Source organism: Theobroma umbraticum, unplaced genomic scaffold (genome assembly GCF_002168275.2).
Source record: "Theobroma umbraticum cultivar Fairchild unplaced genomic scaffold, ASM216827v3 scaffold_130.0, whole genome shotgun sequence".
NCBI classification, from domain to species: domain Eukaryota; kingdom Viridiplantae; phylum Streptophyta; class Magnoliopsida; order Malvales; family Malvaceae; genus Theobroma; species Theobroma umbraticum.
In genome coordinates this window covers 6,892,934-6,919,967 of record NW_018397264.1, presented here as the reverse complement: position 1 = coordinate 6,919,967, position 27,034 = coordinate 6,892,934, and the positions used below count along the sequence as shown (strand labels likewise).

Genomic DNA, 27,034 nt, shown 5'->3' with positions numbered 1-27,034 from the left:
GATTTAGGAGTTCTCATTAAGTAGACAAGATAGGGAATGTGGTGCAGATCAGCCAAGCTATAGAAGTCACCGCCAAGGTATTTACATTTAGACAGCCTCTCCTCACAGACATCAAGAACTTTTCATAGCTTCTCCAATTTGGTTTCGATGATCTTCTCATCAGTGGCGATTCCAAATATCGGATTGACAATCATTTGGCGGATGATTGCTTGCATTGGACTGTTGAATTGGTGTGACTCCACTTCCATCCATGTATCCACAATCGTGGACACTGTTAAACTACTTGATCCCAAGAGGTCAATGCCGGTGTCCTTGTACTTGAGTGCCAAGTACTAGGAGATTGCCCTTGATTCTGGTTCAACAAGATTTTATACAAATCAACGAGAAGAAAAACCATATGTTTGTCATTTTAAGAGATTAATGGATCTTACCAAAGATCTTGACATCCCCATCCTCAAATGCAGGTATTTGGCCAAATGGCTACCAACAGAAAATAGAACATGAGAACAAAAACAGACAATATTAGCTTATAATGTAACTTCACTGGTGAAGCAATGGTCAGTTAGTAGCCTTGCATTGAGAGATCAGTAAGGTTGTTGTTTGTGGGCACCGTTTGCCACATCAACCAGAGCAACCTCGTATTCGAGGCCTTTCTCAGACAGACAAAGCAAGACGCGTGCGGTACATGTAGACATGGCATATCCATGAACTTTGATTGCCATGGCTATAAACTGTTTGGCTATAAGCAAGAAGCAAGAAATGAAGATCGGGAATTGAGAAGAAGTGTTGGTATATATAGCTACAGACGGCTACACAGCTTTGCCTGAAAGGTTTTATCTGATCTATCGCCCTCATATATTCCCCCTTTTCACTTCTATTAAACTACTGCCGGCATTCTTGTTGCTTTCCTATTGGAGAAGGCATCTTTGGAAGCAAATTCAAGACAGAACAACTTGAGATTAATGATTTGAGATTTACTTGGGAAAGTAGAATATGTCCAACACAAATACTTACAGCCAAAAAATGTCAAGAATTTGACAGGTAAAGACTAAAGAAGTGTGGTTGGCCATGTAGACATAACTGTCCAAGTTTTGCAACATAATTCGTATTGCATTCTTTCAAATTGTCATGGGGTTTCAGGTTAGCTGGGGCAAAATTCCGAAGGAAATTATGATCATACATAATATCTTGCTTATAGAATCTTTGACAGGTTGCTTCTAGAGATAGGGTTGAATCAGATGAATTTTAAATTTAAGCAAACAAGTAAACATACAAAGGGTCAATTATAACTAAGTCCATCCCATTTTACTCTAAACGACAATGACTAATACCAAGACCAATAACACAACAGTTTTAACTCCAACTTGGAAGTACCTTCTCGGAGAATCAAAGGTGACTTTATGGTTAAACGTTGAGGAAGAAGCGGTCCAAAAGCAAGGTCCAGTCCCAGTCCATATATTTGGGATTTTTAAAGAACCCTCTCAACCCATCATGCTTTGACCCACCAGACTATGAGTCAGGTAGCAATAGCACAATGTGCTGGCTTGCTGGCTCTCTGTCTAGGATTGCGGAGAGTAATGTATCAAAGATAATTAATAGCAAGTCAAGATTCTTGGAAAGTTTTATGCCCGATAAGATTCACAAAAAGTGTTAAAGCGAAAGCCACATCAGGCCATTGCCCGACCTATCCTACCACCCAAATGACGAGCCAAAGCTGACAGAAATGGCAAAAGCCTTGATACCCAAGTTAGCCCAATTGTCCATGAACCCTGTTCTCTGACGTCTGAATTAAGCTGATATCTGGCATCTAAATATTTCGAACCTTTGTAAGCTCTGGCTCGGAGTTTCAACTCCTGTTAAAGAGAGGATCAAAGTCTCAGTGATTGCCTTCTTGGCTTCTTCCATGGAGATATGCCCCATATATGGCTATGGAAAGAAAAGGTCTACAATCCCAATCAAGTTCCAATTGAAAAGCATAACAAGCTTAAAAGTCTTATTTAAACATTTGATATTTCACAAGTGAATAAGAAATGACATATCATACTCCTTTTTCCTGTTTTTTTCCCTTTCAACAACCACAAAAGATAAAAAAAGAAATATAAAAGAGTTCTAAGATGCAGAGGAAGTAGCAGCTAAAGCCCCAGTTGAAAAGCACACAAAAAGAAAGATCAAAAGCCAAAACCGCCAGCATCATCAAACCCTGCATCATATCCAGCATCATAAGCCCCAGCATCAGAGACCATATCTCCGATCAGCAACCCACCAATCGCCCCTCCAAGCAACCCAGCTCCCAAACCCATTCCAAATTTGCTATTCTTCTTTGGTGGCTGTTGTTGCACTGGTGGGTACCCATATCCCCCTGGTGGAGGGTAACCATAACCTGGAGGCGGAGGTGGGTAGCCATAACCTGGTGGAGGTGGTGCTTGTGGTGGGTATCCACCATAAGCCGCCGGTACAGGCTGCGGCGGGTATCCGTAGCCAGGTGGCTGTGGTGGCGGATAAGGTCCAGGCGCACCATATGGGGCGGCTGAACTGGACCCTGCTGCCATGTGTGCCGGATATGCAGTAACAGGCTGATCACCCTTGGTTTTCTCTGACTTGGCAGGCTCTGAAACTTTGTCTCCGAACTTGTAAGAAAAGTTCAAGGTACCTTCAGGCTTTCCTGACGGTTTCCTTACCTGGTAACTAACAAACTTCATGGAACCGCCTTCACTTGGTGAATCCAGGAGCTCCTTAACAGGCACGTTGACTTGACCAAGTTCTTTGTCTCCAAGAATACGCTCGCACTTGATCTTGAACTTAAGGTACAGATTGTTTTTCTGGGCCAGGGACTCGTCGATGGTGAACTTGACGGGGAAATTCCAGTTTGGGTCTTTGCCACAATCTTTGTCTACAGGGGTTTTTGTCTTCTGCTTGTGCTTCGATGAATCACCCTTGAGGGAAACGATGGCGTACACATCCATTTTATCGATAAGATTGACATTTTTGAGGCCTTTTGCAGAGATGACGTTGATCTCAAAGGTCCTGTGCGCCATAACTACAGGTAGAAAGAAAGAAAACTTGGCCGGGAGAGGGCTGCGGGCAAACTGATTGAAGATATTTTCTTTTTAAAATTCCTGGAAAAACTCTTACGTCAACGCTAAATGCCCTAATGGGCACTGGGAAAAAGAGAACTAACCATGGTTGGCAAATGGATACTGACAATTATTAACCATGGTTCATGTATCTGACTTTGAAAGAATTGTGGAATAGTCTAATTTCTTGCTTCTTTTGTTTTTTTGTTTTTTTTTTCCTTAATTTTCAAATATTAAGAATTTCCCCTAGTTCCTTGGCTGGATCCAGGATGTTTGACTAGAGCTTAGAGGTATCTTTCTTGCCAAATGAGTGGATGCAACACCTTATCCTGGATTATCAACCTAAACAAGCAGATTATGAATAAATACACACAATCAAGCTCCAAAACTATCAGAATAAGAAACCAATTAGAAATGTGGAGCATAACATTTAACACCGATAGTAGAAAACATGAAGTTAACCCTTTCATTGATCTTTCCTAGGTATACAAGCTGGAATAATAGCATTGTCATATGACAGCAAGAATGATAAGAACTACTCATGAAATAGGATAAAGTCTCATTACTCCTTATACTTTTTCCTGTATGTGCCTCTTTTACTTCTCACGTCTCAACTAGTATTTACTTCTATCACATGCTGATGGCTGCCTTCAGAGATGGATAGGCACATAACCCAACCAGCATTTCAAGTCAGATGCAATTTTGCAGCATCTAGTCATAACGTGTAGCATCGGACTGGATATGTCGACATTAAAGGAAGGGGGTGTACTGTCGATGCTGTTGTTCCTTACCTCAGCTTCATATCGTGCATTACAGGCTGCAACAAAATCGTCAGGTCCATAGCTCTTAATTGCATTCCTAACCAGGTTTAGGAGGTTTAGGAGGATGGAGAGCAGGTGTAGATTGAGCAATGAACACCTGCCAGTTTCCAGGAATTTCAGCAGTCGCATAACAAGACAATGGAGAACCATTTAGTTGATTCACATTCGAGTTTTTGACACTGCTATTGACGATCAATTACTCTCCGCTGCTGCTTTGATCCCCATTAAACCTGAATTTTACACGTGGTTTCTTATGGAAGGCACCTCCACCAAACTCATCATCCTCTGACTGCTTCAGGCATGATTTAAGTTGAAGCGTTGAGTGCAAAAGCTGCTGTTCCTTAGGGGCTATTGATTTCAGGTTTCCAGTATAATCACCAGTTTCAATAGGTGCCGACCATGGAAACTTATCCAGATCCTGAGGAACATGATGCTTACATCGTTAAGGTAATTCCGAGGCTGCCAAGGGTTGCAGGTAGCAATCCACCTTTGCATTGCCGAAAAGGGATTTGTTTCCAGCGTTATATCTATATGCCATCTGAGCATCAGATTTATATCTGAATACAATTCGACATGTTGATGATTTCCAAAACAACCGAGGAACAGAATCAAAGGGTCCAAATTGTGCGAATCTGGCTTTCAGCTCTAAAGTGTCAAGGCCGATTGAAGAGGAAATTGCATTACAAGCAGACGAATAAATTTTTGCTGGCTTGGGACTCAGAAACCATAGCAGCCGATGGAGCTCTTGTTTGCATGATATCATCTCCTATTACAACAGCATTTTCCTTCTCATATACTGACAGGATTGAGATTTTTTGCAGCAGCACTTGATCAGAATGGACTCTTGATATATCCCACTCAATAAGATATTTTTCCACCTAGCTTCTGCAGGCCTTGATCAGCATTTGCCTCTTGCGGGAGCTTCGGGACTCTCAGGAGAGCAGCTTACCGAGGCTTGCAAAGAGCAAAGAGATGCACGAGAAGCTAGAGCATGCATTCAGTTAATATAGAAGAACCTTGATGAACAAGTATGGCACTTTTAGCTCAATTACACTGTTAAAGATAGAACCATCAAAGCCACAAAGAGTGCATCCAAAAGTATAAAAACATAACAGGAACATAAAAAAACGTAACATCACTGAAGACTGTTAATATACTGAAAGTGAAGGCCAAATGAATTGGCAAAAAAAATCAGGAAAGCACAAGAACTCAATACCTTCAAAAGGCAATTTTTCTTGTAGATCTACTCCAAAGGCATTGACATATGTCTCGTTAAGCTCCTCAAACACTGCCTACCGATATGCAAGAAGTGTAGCCTCGGTCTTAAGCAACCAACACCTTTCTTCAAATTATAACATGGCATCAATGCCAGCCCTTTTGAAAAACAGAGCATCTCAGTAGGCTGGAAACACATCTCTAGCACTTTCGATTTGCTTTCCTGTATGAACACCAGGCCCACATCCGCCCACATCAAGCAGAAGGAATTCTCTAACGCCAATCGCTTCAAAATTTCGAAGGATTCTAGCAACAACATGACAATTTATGCGCAACCCCTTCTACAGGTCTCCTTTTCTGCATCTTGAACAGCATCCACAAAAGCCCTGGGATTGTTTGCTTCGATTTCTCCATGTAATTGGGATCAAATGGGCTAAATCATCCAAAAGTATTATCCCCAAAGTGATCTTTTCTCTTAGTTTCGCTCACAGTTGGCAATGCAAGTGCTTCATCAAATATCTGTCCCGACCACCATGGATGTGATTTTACCTTACCCCACACTATATCTCTCCTACTTCATATTTCACTCCCGAATGGTTATCTATTGCAGTGCTTCCAATGGCATGATCATCTGTCAGTCTCTCATTGTCAATCCATCATTCCTCATGTTACACATTGAACCAGGAGCCTTAACTGCAGAACAAATTTCCATGAATGGATCTCACAACAAAAAGACCATTTTCAACCACTATGATCCATAGAATCCATACTGCAAATCATACCTTGAAAAAACACACTTTCTTCAGACCCCATTTTCTTATACACTAAAGCATAACCATGATATTCAACTTTAAAAACCCAATTCAAGCTTAAATGCACTGTGCTATAATGCTATTTGGTGCACGTACAACTAACACTCTGGAAAAAAGGAACCACAAAAGTTGATATGGGTTGCATATTTGTCATCTGGTGAAGTTCAAGAAAGAAAGCTTGAGCATAAGCTCTGCAAGTTTAAACTGATTTTATCCCAGGTTGAGGTTTTATTATCATTTGCAAGCCTGCTTAGGATTATGCCTTCAAAACCTAATGTCAAACAAGTTTTAATTTTCATAGAATAGTTGTACAATATCAAGGCTCACCAGCATTCTTTAGTCTTTAAGGCAAAAGGTTACTTTCACAAGGACGCATGATACTCTTGCAAACAACTTTGCTATGGTGAGAGAGTCGGTTTCATCCATTGAAAGGCAATATGTTGTGTTGAATTGGAATTCAAGGGATCAAATTATGCAGAATATGACCCTTGACAAGAGAACTACCATGAAAAGGAACCTGTCTTGGTTGTAAAACTTTTAAAGGGAATATAAAGCAATCAAAGATGCTGAATTTTGCTCTTCAAAAAAAAAATGCTGAATTTAGATAAATGGAATGAAGCAGGGAAGTTGTCGTTGGTCCATTGATGAAGAACTGTTTTTGTTTTTTGGCTTTCCTTTCCTTTCCTTCCCTGCCGTTCAAAGTGAATGTCAAGCATCTAATCAACCCTCAAGGATAAGAACAGAGCCACTGATGAAGTGTTTCTTTACAACAGGATGATTAGGTTGATGTCAACCTAAACCTTGATCATTATGTTTCCATCACCATCATAATCAAATCATGATAATAGCAATGTTTACAAATGAGGATGAAACATAACATCATATCATTCCCTTTTGGTGGCATCCCAATTGATTCTTTAGATAAAGCAAATCAACATGAGCGTGACAGAGTAAAGCATTGGGACTCCTACTACCATTCATGTGCAAATTGTGGAGTATTTTTAACATCCCAATCTTGAATATTTCACACTGCCAAATGCATGTCTCATAACTTAAATGCAACATGGATGGAGCATTTGCATTGACCCCAAGACAGAATCAAAAGCCAAAATCAAAGTGAGGTCAAATCAAATCAAACCAAACCAAACCCTCAATTGCAAATACTAAATTAAAAAACATATAAGAAAAAAAAGGGTATCGTACTATTTCTATGATTGATCTAATCTAAACCTTGTATTATTAACAAGTAACATTAAAATAATCAAAAGTAGAAAGTGCAAGATGTGACCATCACAGGATTAAAGGACTTTTTAAATCACTAAGAAATTGAAAAAGTTGACAACTACGGTGTTGGATTAGGTCTACTTGTAAGATTCTCAACCAAGAACATTGTTTTGAAATAAATAAAGGCATTTCTGCAAAAAAAATTTTGGATCAATGATAATTTTGAAGGATTGTATTGGTTATTTCTAAGGTACTAAAAATTTTTTGGTATAATTACAAAAAAAAAAATCATTTTTCAAATATGTACGTGATTTAAAATAAAATAAAATAAACTATCAAGAATATTATGATATTATTTTTTATATTTTAGAATTTTAAATGATTTATGGCACTAAGTTAGTAATTAAGCATTAAAACATATTAATTAGTATTTCTATTATTATTGCAACAAAAAATTCATTAGGACACAAAAGAACAACCCAAACATAGAAAGAAAGTCTCTCTTATTCTCTCAACCTTAAATATCTTTCTATTTTCCTTCTCTATCAGTTTCTACGATTTTTCTTCAAGTCGCCGCACTCTCGATCCAATAAGACGGCAAAAAAGGGAGAAAACCCAACCCTTTCTCTCTCTCTTAAAAAATATATTCAATGGCTATGGCGGCCTTTCGCTTTATCTGCACCTTCCTTGTTCCCAGCTCCCGTTATCTTTCTCTATTCTTTGTTCTTCCCTGATAGCTCTTTTTGTCAACGGCATTCTCTCATTAACCCTAAATTTCTGAATTCTTTCTTTCTTTTGGAAACTGGGTTTTCCAGCTTGGTAGCCTGAACCCAGAGAGCAAGAGAAAAAAGGGGTTTTTTTTTTTTTAAAGCAAGGCTCTGGCAATGGAAGAGCCAGGGCAGTTAAAAAGGGCGTTAATTGACTCAACCGCCGGTGCCATTTCCGGTGGCATTTCCCGGACAGTTACTTCTCCTCTTGATGTTATTAAGATCAGATTCCAGGTAAAAAAGTTTAAGTTTTTGTTTTTGATTTTCTAAGTTTATTTTAATATAGAAGCATTCTGGAATTACTGTAATTTATTGTTGTATTTATGAAATTCTTTTTGGGTTTTTAATGTTCTATGTATAAAACCGCTACCTAAGTTGTTAGGCCTAGTAGAGTGTTAGGTGAATCCAATTGAGTTTTGTTTGTGATGCAGCATTACAATGTATAGCTTCACTTGATAAGTATTAACAAGTAGTGGTGGGATGTAATCGTAATATTTGGTGAAATTTTGACTTTGATGTTAGCTTATTTGGCATACAAATTCATGCCATTGGGTGTCAAACGTCAAGAACAAAACTAAGCCTTTTCCCACCACATGATGCCGGGCTAAATGAATCATATTGCATAATCATGTACTACTTAGGAACATATCCTTGTTAAAAGTCACATTTTCCCTTTATAATTTCCAACCTTGTCCTATTTGGTCATCCTCTTCGTAATCCTCCATTCATTAACGTTTTCTCACCGGAGGAATTTAATGTCTCCTTTATTTTTGTTTAAATGATCTTTAATGTGTTTTTATCATTTTATCCTCAATGTGTGCAACCTCCATCTTGTCCCAACCACACTCATTTATCTTTATATGTTCACACATCAATTGAAGAATTTTCATCTCAGCTACCCTCATTAGTTTCGTTATGTTAATGCTTCGTTGCCCAACATTAAGAAAATTGTTTTTTTTATATGCTGATAGGTTCAATTGGAGCCCACATCTTCATGGGCTTTGCTTCATAGAGATCTTCCAGGATCATCAAAATACACTGGAATGTTTCAAGCAACAAAGGATATACTTAGGGAAGAAGGTTTACCGGTATGAAGATAGATTCACATGTTTGTTTTCTCTTTTACTTTACTGGTTTTGACTGATGATTGATTTATATAAAGAGCTTATTAGTTTGTGCAGTTAGTTGCATTGTTAGTTAACCTTTTCTTTTCTGTATGCTAGTTTGCCTGAAATTCTGTAGATTTGCGGTTTTTTTTATTCAGTATGCTTGCTTATGACAGGGTTTTTGGCGTGGTAATGTCCCAGCTTTACTTATGGTTATGCCATACACTGCCATACAATTTGCGGTGTTACACAAATTGAAAACATTTGCTTCTGGTTCTTCAAAGTCAGGTACTTTACAGTCGACAGTGCCTTTTTCTATGCATGGTGAAAAGTGACAAGTTATCAGTAATCCTATCTTGATAGTAAATTGTGACATTCAGCTAGTTATCATGGAAGCATACAAATTACTTATGGCTTGATGTCCTCCAGTACATATGGTAGATTGGATGACTTGGCTTTATAGTATCAGATGATAGCCTTATGTTGTTTCTTACATTTTGATATGTCGTGGCCTTTTTTTATGATGGTGCAGCGGATCACATTAATATAAGCCCCTACCTGTCTTACATCAGTGGGGCATTAGCAGGTTGTGCCGCTACTGTTGGGTCTTATCCTTTTGATCTTCTACGGACTATATTAGCTTCTCAAGGTGAACCTAAGGTATCAAATTTGACTAATGCTGTGACCTCATTTTCTGCCCTGACAACAATTCTTCCAATAGTGTGAAGGACATGTATATTTGAATCCCTATAAAATTTACAAGTTCATAACCTCTTTACAAATTTTTAATTGTATCGCCGAACTCAAAAAATGATCTGTGAAAATCTCTAGCACTCAAATATCCAATGCATCCTCATGCTTGTTACCAGTGAAAGCTTTGATTTCGCCAAGGTAGTTCGTTTATTTTGCACCTCCTGATTCCGTGTAGATATATCCCAACATGAGATCAGCATTCTTTGATATAATTAGAACTCGTGGCTTCAAAGGATTGTATGCTGGCTTGTCACCAACACTGGTTGAGATCATTCCTTATGCTGGCTTGCAATTTGGCACCTATGATACATTTAAGCGTTGGACCATGGTGAGATTTTTGTTCTCTATGTTGAAGTGATCTTTCCCGTAAATGCTTGGTATAAATCATAGATATTTCCTGTCACCTCTTTGCTCTTTGGAGTGTATTACTTACAAGATAAGGAAACATGTTATTTAACTGATACTTGATGTGGTAATATATTATTTTAACAGAATGATGCATAGAGTATATAACTTATTTGTGGTGGTTTTCATGTTATTGTTTCTTCCAAACTACCTTCATCTGAAACTTGGAATGCTGGTTTAAGAGCACTCTCTGCGGCTGTGGCTAAATGTTAAGAGTATGTTATATAAACTGAAATTTCTTGAATACAATGAAATTATGATTTGCTATTGGTATATGCTTAGTCTTGGTTTAAAAGGTTAAACATATATTTTTTAGAAAATTCTTTTTGACATATGGTTTTGGTTTTTATGTTGATCATCTTAGTCTTGGAATCGGTTAAGGTCTTCCAATACAAGCTCAACCATGGATGATAGCCTTTCAAGTTTTCAACTTTTCATTTGTGGGCTAGCAGCTGGTACCTGTGCGAAACTTGTCTGTCATCCGCTTGATGTAGTCAAGAAAAGGTTCCAGGTAGATCTCTGGCCTTCTTGAAACCTATGATGCAGCATCACTCAAATCAGTGAATTTGGGGGTTAGATTAATGTCTATTTCTGTCAGAACTAGTAGCCAAGCTGTTAGATATCTTTGCTCATTTTCTTTTAAATAGTGTGAAAGTAAATTGGATTTTTTTAACTTTGTTGTTTTTGGTTGTTGCAGATTGAAGGTCTACAGAGGCACCCAAAGTATGGTGCTCGAGTAGAACATCATGCTTATAGGAACATGTTTGATGCCTTACGTCGAATCTTGCAGTTAGAGGGTTGGCATGGTCTTTATAAGGGAATTGTTCCATCAACAATCAAAGCTGCACCCGCTGGTGCTGTAACATTTGTGGCTTATGAGTTTACATCAGATTGGTTAGAGTCCATTTTGACTTGAACCTAACCTGGATTTTCATTTTTGGTTTCCTATCTGTTACACAATCCATTCTTTTTCCATGGATTTTTTGAAAAAGCCCTCATAGGAGAATAGGAAAGGGGTAATCATAATATTACGTTCAATTTTGCCATTATTTACGGGCACTAAGTTCATAAAGTACAAATTCAAGGGGTGAAATCAAGATGTAGAGCAGAATAACTTTTTGTAGCACTTTCTCAAATTAGAAATGCTTTTTCTTTTTTCCCACTGGACTTGCATTGGTCTCTCACTGCATTTATGCAAACCACTGAATTCCCAGCATGTACAGCCGCCATATGGTAACTTGTACATCAAATTTGCATCATCTTAGCAAAGCTTTAACCATTTAACATTTTCGGAATCATCTCCTTGCCAAGGGATTAGTAATGCTGAAAATTTTTCAGTTTTACATTTTCTATTAGCTTATGCATGCAATTCATTGTTATACTTGATTCTGATACAAAATTAGTTGTGCCCTCCTTACTTAAATGATTCCAAGGCTTACGACCTCCGGAACTGTAAGATGATTCCAGGATCATTGTAACAACACCTATTCCTTTCATTCAAAAAAAAAAAAAAGGAAAAATAAAACATCCTAAATTACATCATACAGGGTACAATTCATATCAAAGTGAAATGCAAAACACATCCTCTACTGTTTCTCTCTATATGCTGAGGAATATCAACCATTTTGTCAGATGATAGAGACCTCAAAAATTTTTCTCCACACAGAAAATCCAAATCGTAGTTCATAAGAGCAAATGAAAGTCAGTTGTCTTTATTATTACTTTTTCTGTTTAGTGCTGTCCTCTGGGGGCAGGGACATGAATTGCAAGATCCTTTGGACCAGCGCAGCATCCAGACTGAACTTCTCTGCAATCTGGTGAACATCCATCGGGCCATCGTGATCATCAGCCTTGCCCTGATGTAGAAGCATGATGTGGCGTAGCTGTTTCACGTTCAAGGTTCCGGAAGGTACAGGCCTTTCTTCATACCTTCCAGAATCCGGCGTTGTATTCCGCAATTTTGGCAAGGGCCTATTGGGCTTTTCGGCCACAAATGCCTGTAATATGGTAGAGTAATTATTAACCAATATTTAAAAATGCTATAATCATGGCATAGAATTCTCTTGTCCAATAAACATTAACTGATAAAAAACAGTATTCTATTGGTTGTCTAAACCAAAAATGTAATATTCACATTAAAAGACTCAAAGAGGAAGGCCAACGGACAAACCAATACCACCCCATCAAGAACAAGTGTACTCATTTCGCTAAAAGAGTGGTAAACTATAGACTTGTTAATGAGCATTTCTTCACATTAGCCACTCATCTATCTGCCTGAATCCATATCATAGCATATTGGCATGGAGTGAAAACAGGACATACCCCATTTCTAATGGAGGTCTAAAGTTCATCAAAAGCTCCAAACTTGGTCCTGATTGATATGACACTAGAAGTTGAATAAACACAGAGGCGGAGAGTTTAAATAGGAAATCAAGAATGGCGAGACGTGGTAAAACTCACAATTATAAAAAAAAAAAAAAAGGAAAAACAAAAGGGTGATGCCATATGGACTACGGATATTCACTTTCTTAAATTGAAGAAAAAAGGGCCATCAGCCAGAGGGGCCGAATGAGTAATAGTGCTTAAGATTGTGGCTAAGCCAACAGCCTTCTTGACAATGAACTTGTAATTCTAGCACTTGGCAATTCAAAGACCTTTACAATTACCCCAGACAAGGGCCATCAGCCAGAGGGGCCGAATGAGTAATAGTGCTTAAGATTGTGGCTAAGCCAACAGCCTTCTTGACAATGAACTTGTAATTCTAGCACTTGGCAATTCAAAGACCTTTACAATTACCCCAGACAATTTCAGTGATTCAATTCTTTATACAAATAGTTCCCCACTTTACCCTACGAATGCCTCCACTTTCCATTTCCTTCACGGAGAAACATTCCAAAAAATAAAAGAACATGCAGTCAATCCTCTATAAGGCATTGTTTTGAACACCATTACAGCTATAGATTTCTTTTTTGACTGAGCAGCTATTGATTAAAAACAAATAAAGCAGCTTGAATGAACTGACCTCACCCATCTCAAGTTTGCCACCAGGCTTGGCTGAAATCCTACCCACCATTTGACTAAGCATTGCATCATACTTTGGATCTCTTTCTTCCAGTACATTCTCAGGATTGCTTCTAGAAGCTCTTTCTTTAAACCCAACAAAATTTCAATTCAATCACCCATCCAAACATAATAAAAGAAATTTCCAACTTTCATTAATTTGAGTGGGGAAATCACTTACCATGATCAAGATTATCATACTGGGAAACTCTGGAGATCTTCTCCTTATCGGTGGGACCCAAAGGTCTTCTGGGTTTTATGGGATGTGATTGGTCCACGGACCGAATCCTACCAGTCGCTCGACGAAATGCTTGACCCATCTCACCGTCCTTGTTTCAGTTGTTTCTCCCTCCTTTCTTTATTTAACGTTTCACTTTCACGCATAAAAGAAAAAACCCAGATTCATTATCTTGCTTTTTAAATCATTGATTGTTCGCCAAAACTGTACGGACACTAAAACCCTACTCCTGAGCTTCTGGGTTTTGGGTTCTTGGCTTTTTATTCAGAATCGAGAGAGAGAGGAATGGAGAAAGGAGCTAGAGAGAGAAAGAGAGAGAGAGAGAGACTGAGGAAAAGAGGTTGTGTGGCGACCACGCGCTGGTTTATTTAATAAGACAGAGCGAGAGCGGCAGTTGATTCTGGTTTGCAACGTGGTGGTTTTCTAGCACACCACGTCAGTCGCTTGTTGCCTTACCTTAATTACAACAAAATTTTTTTTTTCATTTTTTATATAAACAAACATATTTCTTGGATTGCATGCATGTATATAACTTTGTAATGCAAATTGGCCTTAAAAAGGATAGGTAAACTACCGGCCAACTCATGTTTAAACATGGTGCTTACTAAAGGTTTTCAAAGAGAAACAAATGAAAAGTTGAATAATAATACAGCAGTCTTATGAGCACACTTGATCAAATTCTGAGGAGAAGATTGAGTCTGCCACCCCAATTTGTTATGGCAGTCAAGTTCCGATTGCTGGACAAATAATCAAGAACACTGCCTCTGTGTGTACACTAGGAATGGAAAAAAGTATTCATCATGTCAAAAAAGAAAAAAAAGCTACAACTGGTTGGTTTCTAATCTCCTTCCTGACTCTCAGTACTTACAGATATCGCTTTGTTTTGATGTCTTTCTCCAGTTTGAAAAGTGTTCATCGATCATTGCATCTGCTGGCTTATGTGTTACAGCAGTTGGGAAGGATTAGTAAAGGAATTTATAGCAGCCAGAAAAGGCACTCCTTCCTGCAGACATTATGGGAAGAATGTTGGTTGAAGTTTCATTCTTATGTCAAGTCGGCAAATTTCTCGTTCTTATGAGACACCAAGATTTGAGTCCACTTCCATTTGTGTCAAGTCGGAAGTTTGCTCCATGACACCATTGCCATTGCACATGCCATTTCCATTTACCTCTGCTTTGAAATCCACCATACCATCTCCATAATTCTCAGAAAATTTGGCCCCACCGTGAGCTCGTCGAGAAGGTCTTGATAAGGAATTTTCCCGTGCAAAACCATCCCTACGTTTTCGCTTCTGCGTTGTACTTAGAAATCCACAAGCAAGAGCTTCAAGTGCTTTGGTGGTTGGAGGCCGATTTCTGGTGCTCTGTCTCCGAGCATTCATGTTAGGCTGCAGCTCAGAGCTGGGCATGCAAGAAGTGGCTTCCGGTTGACTGGCATTGTTGGGCTGACTGCTTGGGTTTTCATGTTCTCTTTCTGTCACTTCACCCATGAAAGGCTCATCAGTTTCACCATCCAGAAGAACAGGTAAGTTCAAGTCAATTAGCGTGCGGTGTTGAAGTTCCTCATGAGTTTGTTCAGCACCAGCACAAGTACTTCTGAGAATGCCTTCACCTCTAATAGTTGGACTACCTTTGGATGAACTGGCAGATGACAATTGCTGCTCAACTGGATCTACTTCAGAGGGGATCTCTGCACTGCCATCAGGATTCCCTTCACAGCAACTGGCCTCCTTTTGTTTTAATCCAGGAGATACCGAGATAATTTTTCCCTTCTGGGTTGTCTCTTTGCGATTACATGCAGTCAATTTCCGCCGTCGCTTAGTAACAGGGGCTAGATCATTTTTATTGTCATTTTTTATTCTCTGGTGTGGTTGGTTCTTCATAGCCTTTCTTGGCTGCATGCCATTGCAGACCTTTGTTTTTGGGTCCTTTGGGATGGCAGGTACACTAGTAGAAGGTTGACCATCAACTGAAAACTTATTGTTTGAAGCATTTCCATCAGGATACACTTCCCTATCATGATTAATCTCCGAGGGTTTCAAACCATTAGTTTCAACTCTACCAGAACATGAAGTATCAGCCAAATCAGATTCATCTATAAGCTCCTCAGAAGTACTTTCTTCAGAATCACCTAAGGAGTTGCAATTGTTCATTTCAATGGGTAAGCTTCTGAGTTCTCTCACCTTGAATTTTCCTCCATCATCCAAACTTGTATCCACAACAGTAAATGTCATGACATCTGCTCCACGATTTGGGATTCGGGGCTTGAGATAACAGTGACGTTGCCGATTAGGAAGATCTTCTCTGTCAGATTCAGCTCCATTTTCTTCTTTGCTACTATCTCCCTTATCTGCCCCTATTTCAAGTTCAAGAAGCCCTGGGTCTGAAGCAACCCTACTCAAGACATCACTGATGGAATCAAAATAGTGGTCTCCTTTCACCAGTTTCCTTCTGGAAAACTTCTTAACACCAGGGATAAGAAAAACCAAAGAGTGCTTGGAACCAGCGGTATACCCTTGACTAGCAGGCTGCTCTGAGTGCCACCCCCTTGCAAGCAAACGAGGCCAAACAGCTTCCCAGAACAGATCATTTGATCGGGCTTTGCTTAACCGGTAGTTTCCTGTTAGAAAGTTGATAATCTCCAAGGGTGTAAGAGCAGAACATGCTTTGCCAACAGGTATTTCTGGACGGACAGGAGCAACTTGATTGGCTTTCATAGGCTCCAAGTTCATGCCTGTGAGATCTTCCTTCCCTTTACCAATCCCGACTGCACTGACAAGAGCATTTAACCCAACTGTAGCCTTTAAAGTGAATACATATTCCTCTAGCAATATTTTTCCCTCTCCAAATGCCTTGGAAACCTACCAATCGATCGAATAATCACAATAAATTATAGGCAATTCTCTGCTCTAATGGGGCAGACAACAAAGTACAATATTGTAGCTGCACAATGATAGTCATAAAAATCTACCATATCTAGCATGAAAAAAGGTTCCTTACTGGAACAAGTTATCAAAGATAAAAGAATTTATCGGAAACTAAAGTTATAAGGAAAATGATAATACAGTCATAAGCAGAAAATGCTTCCTAAAATACCTCCGGTAAAGTATTTTGGCATTCCTCTGACATGTTGGGAAGCAAACGAGCTAATAACTCCTGTTGCCTCCATCCTGTAAATATTCTCTGTCCATATATACACCTTCTTCTTCTCATTTTCCGGCACTCTGACCATCTGCAGTATTTCTCTGACCCATAAAATTTCCCATAATAGAATGAAAGTATATCCCTCATCTTTTTACTCTCAACAAACTTCTTCACCAGAACAAGATTCTTCCCAAAAATATATAGACCAAGGAGAAAACTTGCTTCTTCTAAATCGTTCCAGGCATCACTTGGGGTACCTGGAACTGCAAAATAACCTTGCCCTTGATGCTTCTGATGCATTTCAATCTTCATTTCCTGCTCCAAAGCTAGTTTCTCTGATTCTTGAAACTTTATCCCATCATCAGGTGTAATATCCATAGCCTCAAGTTTAGCAATTAAGTCACCATTTTCTCTATGGGTCTCTAGGGTGCATTCAGATTTTACAGACTCATTTTTATCGGACAGATCAATAGAATTAACAGGAGTTTTGGCAGGTTCATGCTTAATTTTCCCAACTTCCATGCTGACCCACATTATTGACACGGGTAATCCCGTCAGACGTTCATAAGACACAACAGAGCTTTTTACATCAGTAGGGTGGTCTGTCAGCAAGAGAGGATCAGATTCCGTTATTAAGGGTGGAATTTCAACCTGATACTGATCTCCTACTCGAGGTAGGACCTCTGGATCTTCAAAGACATTATAAGTATCCAGAGATACTGCAGAGAGTGATTGCTCATTAGATGCATCTTCAGTGCAATTCCCAAAATGATTTATTTCAGCTACATCCATCTGCCACATAATTAATATAAACCAGATCATTATTTCGCTTTCAGGAACAAGAGAAAACATAAGCATCCACCTAACATGAGAGTCTAATATTTGTTCTTAATGAAGTTTTTTTATCAAGATGCTACAGAAAATTAAACTCGAGGAAAGCACAGGCTCAAACTTGTAAAAGCACCCGTCCTCAACCGTTCATCTTGTTAAACTGCCAATGCCAGCTAAAGAATCCACAGAAACAACTATCCGTAATGCCAAAATTTTATAGTGTTGTTAAAAAATTTCAGACGTTCCTTCTGAAATACCACCTACATTTTTCCAGACACCTTGAGCCATTTTCATCTATATTAATCTCTATTTCAAAAAAAAAAAATCTTATTCTAAAGAATATTATTATATCCTGAGCTTTTGATCATACTGGACAAGAGCAAAAACATTTAGTCATTTCAGGTTAAATTAAACTTGACAAAGAAAATGAATAAGCAAATCACATAAACTATGTGAATTGCATATATATTATATATCTTTCATATAATAAGTGATTAACTCTCAACTCTTCGCTGCAAGGCAGAATAAAAAAAATACCATAGTTTCAAATTCATACCAATTATTTTTCAAAGAAAAAAAAACAATTAACATTGGAGCATAGCCAATGACTAATGCTAAATAAGTTTTTCCACCCCCACCATAAACAATAGGCCATTGAAGCAATTCTTTCCTAGATGAAACAGTACTTTGAAAAAAAAAAGAAAAAGAAAAAGAAATTCTAAATATGTTCAGCTATTGAATACTGCATTTATTCAAGACGAAGATCATAGAAAAGAAGAAAATACTTAACAAATTCCAGGAAAGTAACCCATACCAACCAAAAAAAGAAAAGAAAAAGAAAGATAGAAAAGAAACTATGATAGATATAGCTATCAGGCTGCTAAAGGAACCGACCCCAGATCCACTTTCGAGCCAAAAATGAAGAATAAAACAATCCCATATCACAATACATTGAAACATAACTGCCCATAAAGCACATTTACCTTAAACACCAAACACAAAGCAATCTTAACTGAAGTAAACAACATTCAAACTCCAAAAAAATCTAACCAAAAAACCAAGCCCAACCCAACACAAAACAAAAAAGAAAATACCAGTAGCAGTAATTCCAATACGATCCCAAACCAAAAAAATTCAACTTCTTTAACCCTTTATCACCATACCAAGAACTTAAACTTTAAAGTCATGTACAACAAGCAAAGCACAATACATACCGAAAATAAATAAAAGAAAAACAAACAATAACAAAAAATAGAAACCAAGGACAACAAGAAAATAAGAAAGCAAAGAATAAATTTAGTGTTACCTTCATGGGAAGACTTAACGATAAACTCAACAACACGTGAAAAGCCCAAGTGAAAGAGCTAACCTGAGCAAATGGGTCTTCATTGTTATGCTCAGATTGAAAGAAAAAACTTTAAAAATAAAACAAAACGTGAACTTTTATGTACAGACAGTAAAAAACCTACTATTATACATAAAAATATATATACATGAATATGTCTCTCTTACTCGTAACTTATATGTAAAAGAGAGAAGAGAGAGTTGCCTTACCTGGGTTAAGAGAGCTGGCTTTTCATGGCTAAATTTCGAAGAAAGAAAGGGAAAAAAATAGAGAGAAAAAAGAAAAAAAAAAACCGAAGTCGTTTTTGTTAGGGAGAAAATTTTATTAAATATATACGAAGGCATAAGGGAGGGGTGGGGCTCTGGTCTGGTCCGTTTTTATGACGGATAGAAAATGATATCGTCACGCGCGTTTCGTGGTGCGTGAATTCATAAAAGGACGCGTGGCGTTTTAAAAGATTCCTCGTAGGCAAAATTTTCCTGGCATAATATACGGCAGCACAAAAATGTTTTTGGCTTTCTTAACCAATCAATGTTTGCCACGTTAGCAAATTGAGGAAAATTTTGTGAAAATACCGGATGTTGCTATGCATGCGCACATCAATTTCCATAAATTTTTTTTTAATTTGTTCTTATACATCTTGGGACAAGATATAATATATGACAAAATGAACGATTATGATAAAATAAAATAAACGATTATGATAAAATACAAAATAGAATAACAAAAATTATATTATTTGTATAGAAATATTTTAAGTATGAGTCACAATGTTAGTGTGATAGAGAACAGTTTTATCAGTCACTTATGCTAAATGTTCTTACCTTGTTTATGCTTATAACAATCCATTGACATGAATTTTTTTTTATTGTTTATAATATAAATAAATTATATTTTATGTTATATATTTGTTTATGAAATAGATTTCAACTTTCAATTATATTAACTCTCTTTTATTATGTTTATATTTTACTAGCGTATGAACGTGAAAAATTATATGTAATTTATAATATTTTGTTGAAAAATTAAAACAAACATAATATTTTAAAAAAATCTTAAACTATTCAATTATTATTAGTTAAGATGTCATTTGTCCTTTCACATTATATAATAGACATTTTTATCAAATGAAAGCTGCATTGACTCTTTTAGTTATGTAAGAGAGGGATTCATCATTCAATGCTTTATTTATGGAGATTTTAATTTTGGTATTTTTTATAATCAATTTCACGTGAGTAATTATCTTAATAAACTCTAATACTATTTATCACAAATTTATATTTTTAATTCAAAAAATATATAAAAAAATATCTTTATTTATAAATTTAAGACTCATCTTACTTTGTATTAACATTAATATATTATAGTAAATAATAATATACGATTATATCAATTTTCATGTCAATATTACATTAATGTCACGTAAAATAAAAAATATCAAAATAACATTTTATTTAAAATAAAAAAATATAAATTATAAACTTTTCTTTTATAGGTGAAATTAATGCATATTTATTGTCCGGGAAAAAAGAAGAAAAACTTGTTTATGATTAATAATCTTCAAAAAAAAAGAGGCGGAAGATGTTGAAAGTTGAGGTAATAAAAAGAACGGTCGTTGCAGCCTTGCAGGCGTGTAGAGCGTGGAGTTGACGCGAGGTACGACGCCACGGGGATGACAACGTTGTTTTTGAATGGATTTGTTTTTCTTGAATGACCAAACTATCGTCTTCTACTTCTGCTTTGGGTTTTTTTTTAAAATATATTATTTATTTATTTATTTGTTTATTACATATTTTATTTGTATAATAACAGAAAGTGAGATGGAGTTTTTTTTTAATTTTTTTAAATTTAATAAAAACTTAAAATATTTGGCAAAAATTTTTAAATAAATTTTTGCCAGACCAAATTCTTTAATTAGGAAAAACTAGCTGTTGCCATCCACTTGAAGTTTTGGGTTTTAAACTTTAAATTGAGCTAAGCTAAGCCTTGGCTTATTTAAATGAATTATTCATTTGAGCATACTTAATTAAGAATAATTAATTTTTCTCATTATTAGACCTTGTTTTCATCTTTTTTTATTCATTAATTAATTAAGTAAAACAATAAAAAAAATAATTCTATTCAAAAAAATTTTAAATCATCTAAGTACTTCATACTCAAATTAAAATCTCTATCTTTTAATTAATTATCTTAAAATTTTAATTTAATTTTAATTATTATATATACATGCACGCATACAGATACTTATTTAGTAATGATTATGTTCTTTTGTTTATGAAATTTTATGATCATTTATTTTTTCACAAAAAAGTATAAAAATTTGTAATTAAAAAAATTCAAATCATTTTTTATATTTCATCTTTAATTTAGTTGAAATTATTATATATATATATATACACACATGTATATATATTAAATTTTTTATTTTATTTATGTTCATAATTTTTTATTTTTTAAAAAAATTATAAAAAACCTTAATTAAAAAAATTCAAAACCATCTTAATATTTCTTTTAGAAAAACAACGAAAGAGAGAAGAAGTAGGTGTGGCTAAGGCATGACGGAAGTGGCCGCAGCCGAAAAGGTGCGGTCCAGGACAGAACGTGTCTTTTGATTGGCTAAGCTAATTTAAGTCGTTATATATTATTAGACTAAAATTAAATAATATTTTTATTTATTTATCTACAAGCAAGAATAAAAAACCATCCAAAAAGAGGCCATAATTAAAAAAATTGCAAATGGCGGTTACCCTAATCTTGACTTAGATTATTTAAATACATGATAATCAAGCACTTCAAGTATGGTTGGTTTTGAGGTGGATCTTTTATGTAGTAAACAAGTAAGTATATGATTAAAATATATAATAATAAAATAAAACTTTTAGTTATTCATTTTAAATTGAAACCTTTTTAATTAAAATGAATTTTTAAAATTATTCATAAAAACGACATAAGGTGTCATTTATGATTTTAACATCAAATGATATGATTTTTTTAAATTATATAATAGGTGGTATTTTTATTTTTGTATATTTCAAAAACCCAATAATCCGAACCTAAAATCTTTGTAAATAACGAATTCTAAGTTCTAAACATTAATTAAGGTAGCAGTAGTTCTACTGTACTTCATGAGAATTTAAAACACAAATCAATGAATGAAGTGAGAGTTCTTCTTCATCATTAGCATATACTAAAAGTGAGAATCAAGTTGTTTTGCACCTTACCCCTTTCCCTCTCTCTCTCTCTCTCTCCATTGCACGTGTCTCACGTTTCTCCAATGGATTTTACTGTTATCATAATCATACACACTATACACACTATACACACTATACATGTATATAAAAATATTCAAAATATCATTATATACCTTACTATATTTTAACTAAATGTCTGATTAACGGGTTGAAACGAAATTCCACAACTGCAAAATCAAAAATATTTTAGATATATAAATATAATCAAGATCTTCATTTAATGTAAATTGGTTTGAGATTTAAGTATTCATTATAAAAATTTAATATAGCATTAAAATAGATATTGTTTTCATTAATTGGTATTTTATAAATTTTATTAATTCATATTATATGATAAATTTATAACCCAATGACGAGTATAAGTTTTTTTTTTTTTAGTTGAAGAGGTTGACCACTGAGTTATTAGAAAAGTAGAGGAAGAAAGGAAGGGGTTGGAATTCTGCTGACTTTGTCTTGCCTTTTATTTTTATTTTTCCAAATCTGTGTCTCATTGACAGAGAGCAGATAGTTTATTATTTAATTGATTAATCCACCATAGAAAGAAACCATTTTCAAAGGGCAAGCAACGTGGGAATTTCTTGGAAGGAAGAACAACAAGAAGGGGGCCAGCTATGGCTGCCATGTTTAAGCACCAAGAACTCTGTTTATACATTAAACAATATTATATCTATGTATAATTGTATAAAAAATATTTCACCTGTAATTCTTTTTACTACAATCTTACAATTATCTAACATTATTTAGGGCGTTAGACAAGCTTTGGTGACCAAATGGTCTAAATGTGACAAAATATAATATGTATACATTAACATTTAATTATAAAATATTATTTTTAAAAAATTGTAAAAGTAAAAGTTTAAAATTTTCTAAAATAAATATTTTAAAAATTATTAATATTTATATTTGAGAGTTTTCGATTTTTACATTTATTTATTCATGAGGGGTTAATATTTATATTTGAATTTCTTTATCTCTGATTGTTTGCTTAATGGGCAATGAAAGCCATGCCAATGCCAAAGGGCTGAGGGCCAAAGCTGAAGCCAACTACTTTTTTCTGTCTAACTCAAACAAGAACTTGCATAGGCCTAAACCTTGGCCCAATGTTTCTTCTCCAAGTAGGCTAGTAATTGCCCTTTTTCTTTTAATGAATGTGGGCTTTGTAAATATGCCAAGATCAAAAGAAGTCTCCTATTGTTGACCAAGTCTATTTCATCGCCATGATCACTTCTTCCAAGAACGTGAAATATGGACTGTGTTTAATTTAATCAGGTAAGTTAAATGTCATGGTCATGCTGTCAACAGCTGCCAATCTCTTCCATTCCTTTTGGTTTAATAATTAAACAATAAAAATGATATTAATATAAAAAATTTACCGAACACGTAACATAAACTTATAAAAATGATATCAAAAGAAATATCAAGATATTATAATAAGTAAATATAATTTTAATTTAAAAATAAATATGTGCCACACGGATCCTAAACCAGCAAGGCCCCTAGGTATTATGGAAAACCACTAGAAACCCTAGTCTCATCCTTCTCCCCATTCACTCCCTCTCTCTCTTTGCAATCTATATAATAAAACACTTGTCTACTAAGAAACCAAAACCAGGAGCAAATGGGGTATACTTTTTTTTCTTTTGGTCTTGTAAAGGCTCCAATCTTATTGAAATTATGCCAAATACATGCAAATTCAATCACAATGAAATTCTTTTAATTTTTAATGCCAACTGATGTCTAGAATTCCTCATAATGTATTGGAAAAGTAAAGAAATGAAACTGTCATGCCTCCATTTTAGGACCCCATGAAAGGTAAATGCCAAGTTAAATTACCACAAACAAACCTTCCTTTTGGCCAATCAATTAGGACCCACAACATTGAAACCTAGTCATGCTTATCCTACCCTATTGTAAACCAATCTTCTCCTTCCTATATCTTAAACACATTCATTCAACCACTACAAGTAAACCATCACATTGTTAATTTTTCTCCTCAGAAAAGCACATTGGCTGACTTTTTCGTCCATATGGAAACTTTCACCATTTCTATAACCAATCAAGACTTGGTAAAGCAAGAGCCAGTAACATTAGTTTCTGCAAAGAACCCAATGCCACTTGAAACAATTTTCCTGTCTAACGTTGACCAAGCAGTCTGTTTCCCTGTTGAAACAGTCTTCTTTTTTGATGTCCCTCCAGACAAGAGCTCCTCAACATTGGGTATCTCTCTTCGAGTGAAGCAAGCGGTGGCTGAGGTGCTTCTTGGTCCTTACTATTTCATGGCTGGAAGGCTCAGCTTTAACCAGCAAACCAACAGGCTGCAGCTTCTTTGCAACAATGCTGGAGTTTTGTTTGTGAGCGCAACATCAAGGCGTAGGTTGAAAGATCTTGGGAATCTTTCCCTTCCAAATTCTACATTTCATCAGTTTGTTCATCGGCCAGGCTTATACCTAAACCTAGATGAAACAGCACTGCTCACCATACAGGTATAACCATGTTATTGCTTAGTAACTATTTACTATCCATGAAAGTTTGCGCAATTTTCTTTCAAAACTACTCTTTTTCCCGGTTATTTTGCAGGTCACAAGGTTTGCATGTGGAGGTTTCTCCATTGGTTTTATGACAAACCATGCTATCCTAGATGGAAAATCGGCCAGTGAGATGTTTGAGAACCTTGCCTCTATTTGCAGAGGTGAAGGGCTACAAACCAAAGTTATCTACAATGATAGAACAAGCTTAAAAGCAAGAAATCCAGTACTGATTAGTTACCCGCACAAGGAGTATGTAAAACTAAATAAGAAATCATCACGTACTTCATGTTTTACTGCACCAGAACAATCGCCGCCTCCATTGATTTTCTCAAAAATATACACTCACAAACTCTACTCTTTCACTCCTGAAATGATCACCACCCTAAAAAAGAAAGCAATGACTAGGTGCTCAAGCTTCGAAGCTATAGTAGCTCACATTTGGAGAGCAAGATCAAAAGCGATATTCACAAACTTAGATGATTTGTCTACAGTTCTTTTTGCAGTGGACATAAGGTCTAAAATTTCACCCCCTTTGCCAAATGGCTTTGCAGGCAATGCTGTGGTCACAGCATTTGCTGATGCAAAAGTGGTTGATTTGGTAGAGAAGCCATTCTCCCTCTGTGTTGAGAAGATAAAGGAAGCTAGAGAAAGGATAACAGATGAGTATGCGAGGTCAGTGATAGACTGGCTGGAGGTTCATAGAGGGGTTCCAGCCACTTGCAATGGGACTTTCTATGTGTCTGCTTGGTGGAAACTTGGATTCAATGAGCTTGATTTCGGATTTGGGAAGCCAGCTCATGGAGGGCCAGTTGTTAGTGGGAATGATGAATTTGTTCTGCTGCTTTCTGATGCAAAATGTGGAGATAGTAGTGGAGGGATCAATGTGTGGTTGGGCCTTGAAACAGAGAAAATGAAGAGGTTAATGCTTCATATCTTTGACATATGAGTCATATGACACCAAAGTCCTCCCCAACCAATGTGGTAAATTTGCCACCTTACTGATTAATCTAACTTAAATTTGCACGTTTGCACAAAAGATCTGCGACTATGAAAAGCTGTTGGCAGAAAAATTACTTTAAAGCATCGCAGAGCTGGATCTTGAAATTAAAAAAAAAAAAGGGGGGGGGGGGGGGGGAATAAGGTTTCAGTATCTACGTTTAATAACAAAGCAGAGTTTCAGTGCTTTGAAGTCTTGAAACTTTAAAGGACAAAAAAGGGTTGTTTTCATGAATATAGTGAAGAGCAAGGGAGGTTAAAAGAATTACTAGTGCAAACACAAACTATTATACTTTTGCCTACACTATGAAGTCAATTATATAAACTACACTATCATACTCTGAGTAGTACAGAATAGGTAAAGAAAACATCATAAGCTTAGAACCAGATCATATTAAGTTCTAAGTGAGTGCCAGAAACAATAAAGAATTAAGGCCTACTACCTTTTCCTCGCAGAAAAATATAAGACAGATATGTCGATCGATGTAGCTAGGCTTCTAACTTGGTTAAGTTAATTAAAGCAGGAAAACAGAAAGTTGGACATATTAAAGTTGCATATTGAAAGGAATGAAAGCTAAATAAATGCTAGTTTGGTGTCTGGTATGCTGTCTCAACTCCCACCCTAATGAAAGGATGATCCCCATTGGTTCAGTGCATAAAAACGATCCCATCATCACTAGTTCAGATACATAGAATCTGGTCATTGACACCAACAACTGCAATTGAAAAGCAATATATTGTTTAAATTAAATTTTCTTTTTCCATTAGAAAAGTTCGTGACAGTTCTTTTATTTGACAGTAGTTGTTGGGTAGTTAATTAGCAGACTATAAACCATTCCAAAGGAGTTGACGATTTTAGTATTTGGTTTAGCAGGGGGATATGTAGAATGCTAGAATCCAAAACCTGCAACATCCACTTGGCTTATGACAAATGGCATAACAGCAAAGGAGATAGTACAAGGCAGTTTATTTACTTTGTTGACTCACTACTTTATTCCGGTGAAAATTTCAAGATTGGCTCCAAATCCTTGAGGGACAACCTTAAATCCAAATCAAGTTGTATTAAAGAAAGAGGGGGAGAAGGGAATCTTTGCAAAATTAGCTGTGCTTTATTAAGAAAGAGGAGCAGATCAGGACATGATATATAGGATATTTTTAAGATTTTCAAAGCACAAATCAAACTTCCACCAGCATTTTACTAAAGCTTATTTCCTTGTTTGCTTTTGATAGTTGCTGCTTCCACTCAGTTTTCTTCGGTCTTAGGTTATCAAGAAATCACTTGACTCAAAAATGACTTCAAGATGCAAAACGGTGTAGACCCACCAATAGCATATACATTTCTTTTGATGAACCAGCTGGTTTTAGGGAATCCTGCTAGGGGACCATACATGAAAATCCAAAACAGTCAATGAAGAAAGTGGATATTTTCCTTTTGTTTTATCATCATATGCGATTAGTCCACTTT

The 27,034-nt window shown here is 36.1% G+C and overlaps 5 protein-coding genes across 6 annotated transcripts; 2 read left to right on the top strand and 3 right to left on the bottom strand.

The window, feature by feature from the left end:
- Window positions 1-1,960: 1,960 nt before the first annotated feature.
- Window positions 1,961-3,136, bottom strand: LOC110421613 (Calcium-dependent lipid-binding (CaLB domain) family protein). The gene has a single exon (XM_021435236.2). The coding sequence runs from the start codon at window positions 3,033-3,035 to the stop codon at window positions 2,169-2,171; it is 867 nt and encodes a 288-aa protein (XP_021290911.1). The 5' UTR covers window positions 3,036-3,136; the 3' UTR covers window positions 1,961-2,168.
- Window positions 3,137-7,620: 4,484 nt separating this feature from the next.
- Window positions 7,621-11,337, top strand: LOC110421544 (mitochondrial thiamine diphosphate carrier 2-like). The gene is made up of 7 exons (XM_021435143.1): window positions 7,621-8,147; window positions 8,885-9,001; window positions 9,196-9,307; window positions 9,552-9,679; window positions 9,948-10,100; window positions 10,542-10,688; window positions 10,875-11,337. Exons 1-7 carry the CDS (start codon window positions 8,031-8,033, stop codon window positions 11,091-11,093), a joined length of 993 nt encoding a protein of 330 aa, XP_021290818.1. The 5' UTR covers window positions 7,621-8,030; the 3' UTR covers window positions 11,094-11,337.
- A 312-nt stretch (window positions 11,338-11,649) lies between these two features.
- LOC110421953 (dynein beta chain, ciliary protein) lies at window positions 11,650-13,802 on the bottom strand. Its single transcript, XM_021435687.1, has 3 exons — window positions 13,419-13,802; window positions 13,200-13,324; window positions 11,650-12,174 (listed from the first exon to the last, which is right to left on the bottom strand). Exons 1-3 carry the CDS (start codon window positions 13,555-13,557, stop codon window positions 11,896-11,898), a joined length of 543 nt encoding a protein of 180 aa, XP_021291362.1. The 5' UTR covers window positions 13,558-13,802; the 3' UTR covers window positions 11,650-11,895.
- Window positions 13,803-13,974: 172 nt separating this feature from the next.
- Window positions 13,975-19,101, bottom strand: LOC110421952 (uncharacterized). Of its 2 annotated transcripts, XM_021435685.2 has the most exons (4): window positions 19,004-19,101; window positions 18,756-18,818; window positions 16,571-17,410; window positions 13,975-16,335 (listed from the first exon to the last, which is right to left on the bottom strand). In XM_021435685.2, exons 2-4 carry the CDS (start codon window positions 18,759-18,761, stop codon window positions 14,548-14,550), a joined length of 2,634 nt encoding a protein of 877 aa, XP_021291360.1. In that variant the 5' UTR covers window positions 18,762-18,818; window positions 19,004-19,101; the 3' UTR covers window positions 13,975-14,547. The 2 variants fall into 2 exon arrangements, with proteins under 2 accessions (XP_021291360.1, XP_021291361.1); XM_021435686.2 differs by lacking the exon at window positions 18,756-18,818 and having other exon boundaries at window positions 19,004-19,070.
- Window positions 19,102-24,072: 4,971 nt separating this feature from the next.
- On the top strand, window positions 24,073-25,519 carry LOC110422183 (acyltransferase GLAUCE-like). Its single transcript, XM_021435994.1, has 2 exons — window positions 24,073-24,528; window positions 24,623-25,519. The coding sequence occupies exons 1-2, from the start codon at window positions 24,073-24,075 to the stop codon at window positions 25,517-25,519; spliced, it is 1,353 nt and encodes a 450-aa protein (XP_021291669.1).
- Window positions 25,520-27,034: the final 1,515 nt, after the last annotated feature.

What these genes read in the sequence shown, in the direction of transcription:
- LOC110421952 (XM_021435685.2), bottom strand. An exon ending in GCCAAAATACTTTACCGGAG is followed by an intron (nt 16,336 to 16,570) that starts GTATTTTAGGAA and finishes ATCGATTGGTAG; the next exon opens with GTTTCCAAGGCATTTGGAGA.
- LOC110421544 (XM_021435143.1), top strand. Translation starts at nt 8,031, where the DNA reads ATGGAAGAGCCAGGGCAGTTAAAAAGGGCGTTAATTGACTCAACCGCC. An exon ending in TTATTAAGATCAGATTCCAG is followed by an intron (nt 8,148 to 8,884) that starts GTAAAAAAGTTT and finishes ATATGCTGATAG; the next exon opens with GTTCAATTGGAGCCCACATC. An exon ending in CATTTAAGCGTTGGACCATG is followed by an intron (nt 10,101 to 10,541) that starts GTGAGATTTTTG and finishes TGATCATCTTAG; the next exon opens with TCTTGGAATCGGTTAAGGTC.
- LOC110421953 (XM_021435687.1), bottom strand. Translation starts at nt 13,557, where the DNA reads ATGGGTCAAGCATTTCGTCGAGCGACTGGTAGGATTCGGTCCGTGGAC. An exon ending in GTATGATAATCTTGATCATG is followed by an intron (nt 13,325 to 13,418) that starts GTAAGTGATTTC and finishes TTGGGTTTAAAG; the next exon opens with AAAGAGCTTCTAGAAGCAAT. An exon ending in GCAAACTTGAGATGGGTGAG is followed by an intron (nt 12,175 to 13,199) that starts GTCAGTTCATTC and finishes ACCATATTACAG; the next exon opens with GCATTTGTGGCCGAAAAGCC.
- LOC110422183 (XM_021435994.1), top strand. Translation starts at nt 24,073, where the DNA reads ATGGAAACTTTCACCATTTCTATAACCAATCAAGACTTGGTAAAGCAA. An exon ending in CAGCACTGCTCACCATACAG is followed by an intron (nt 24,529 to 24,622) that starts GTATAACCATGT and finishes GTTATTTTGCAG; the next exon opens with GTCACAAGGTTTGCATGTGG.
- LOC110421613 (XM_021435236.2), bottom strand. Translation starts at nt 3,035, where the DNA reads ATGGCGCACAGGACCTTTGAGATCAACGTCATCTCTGCAAAAGGCCTC.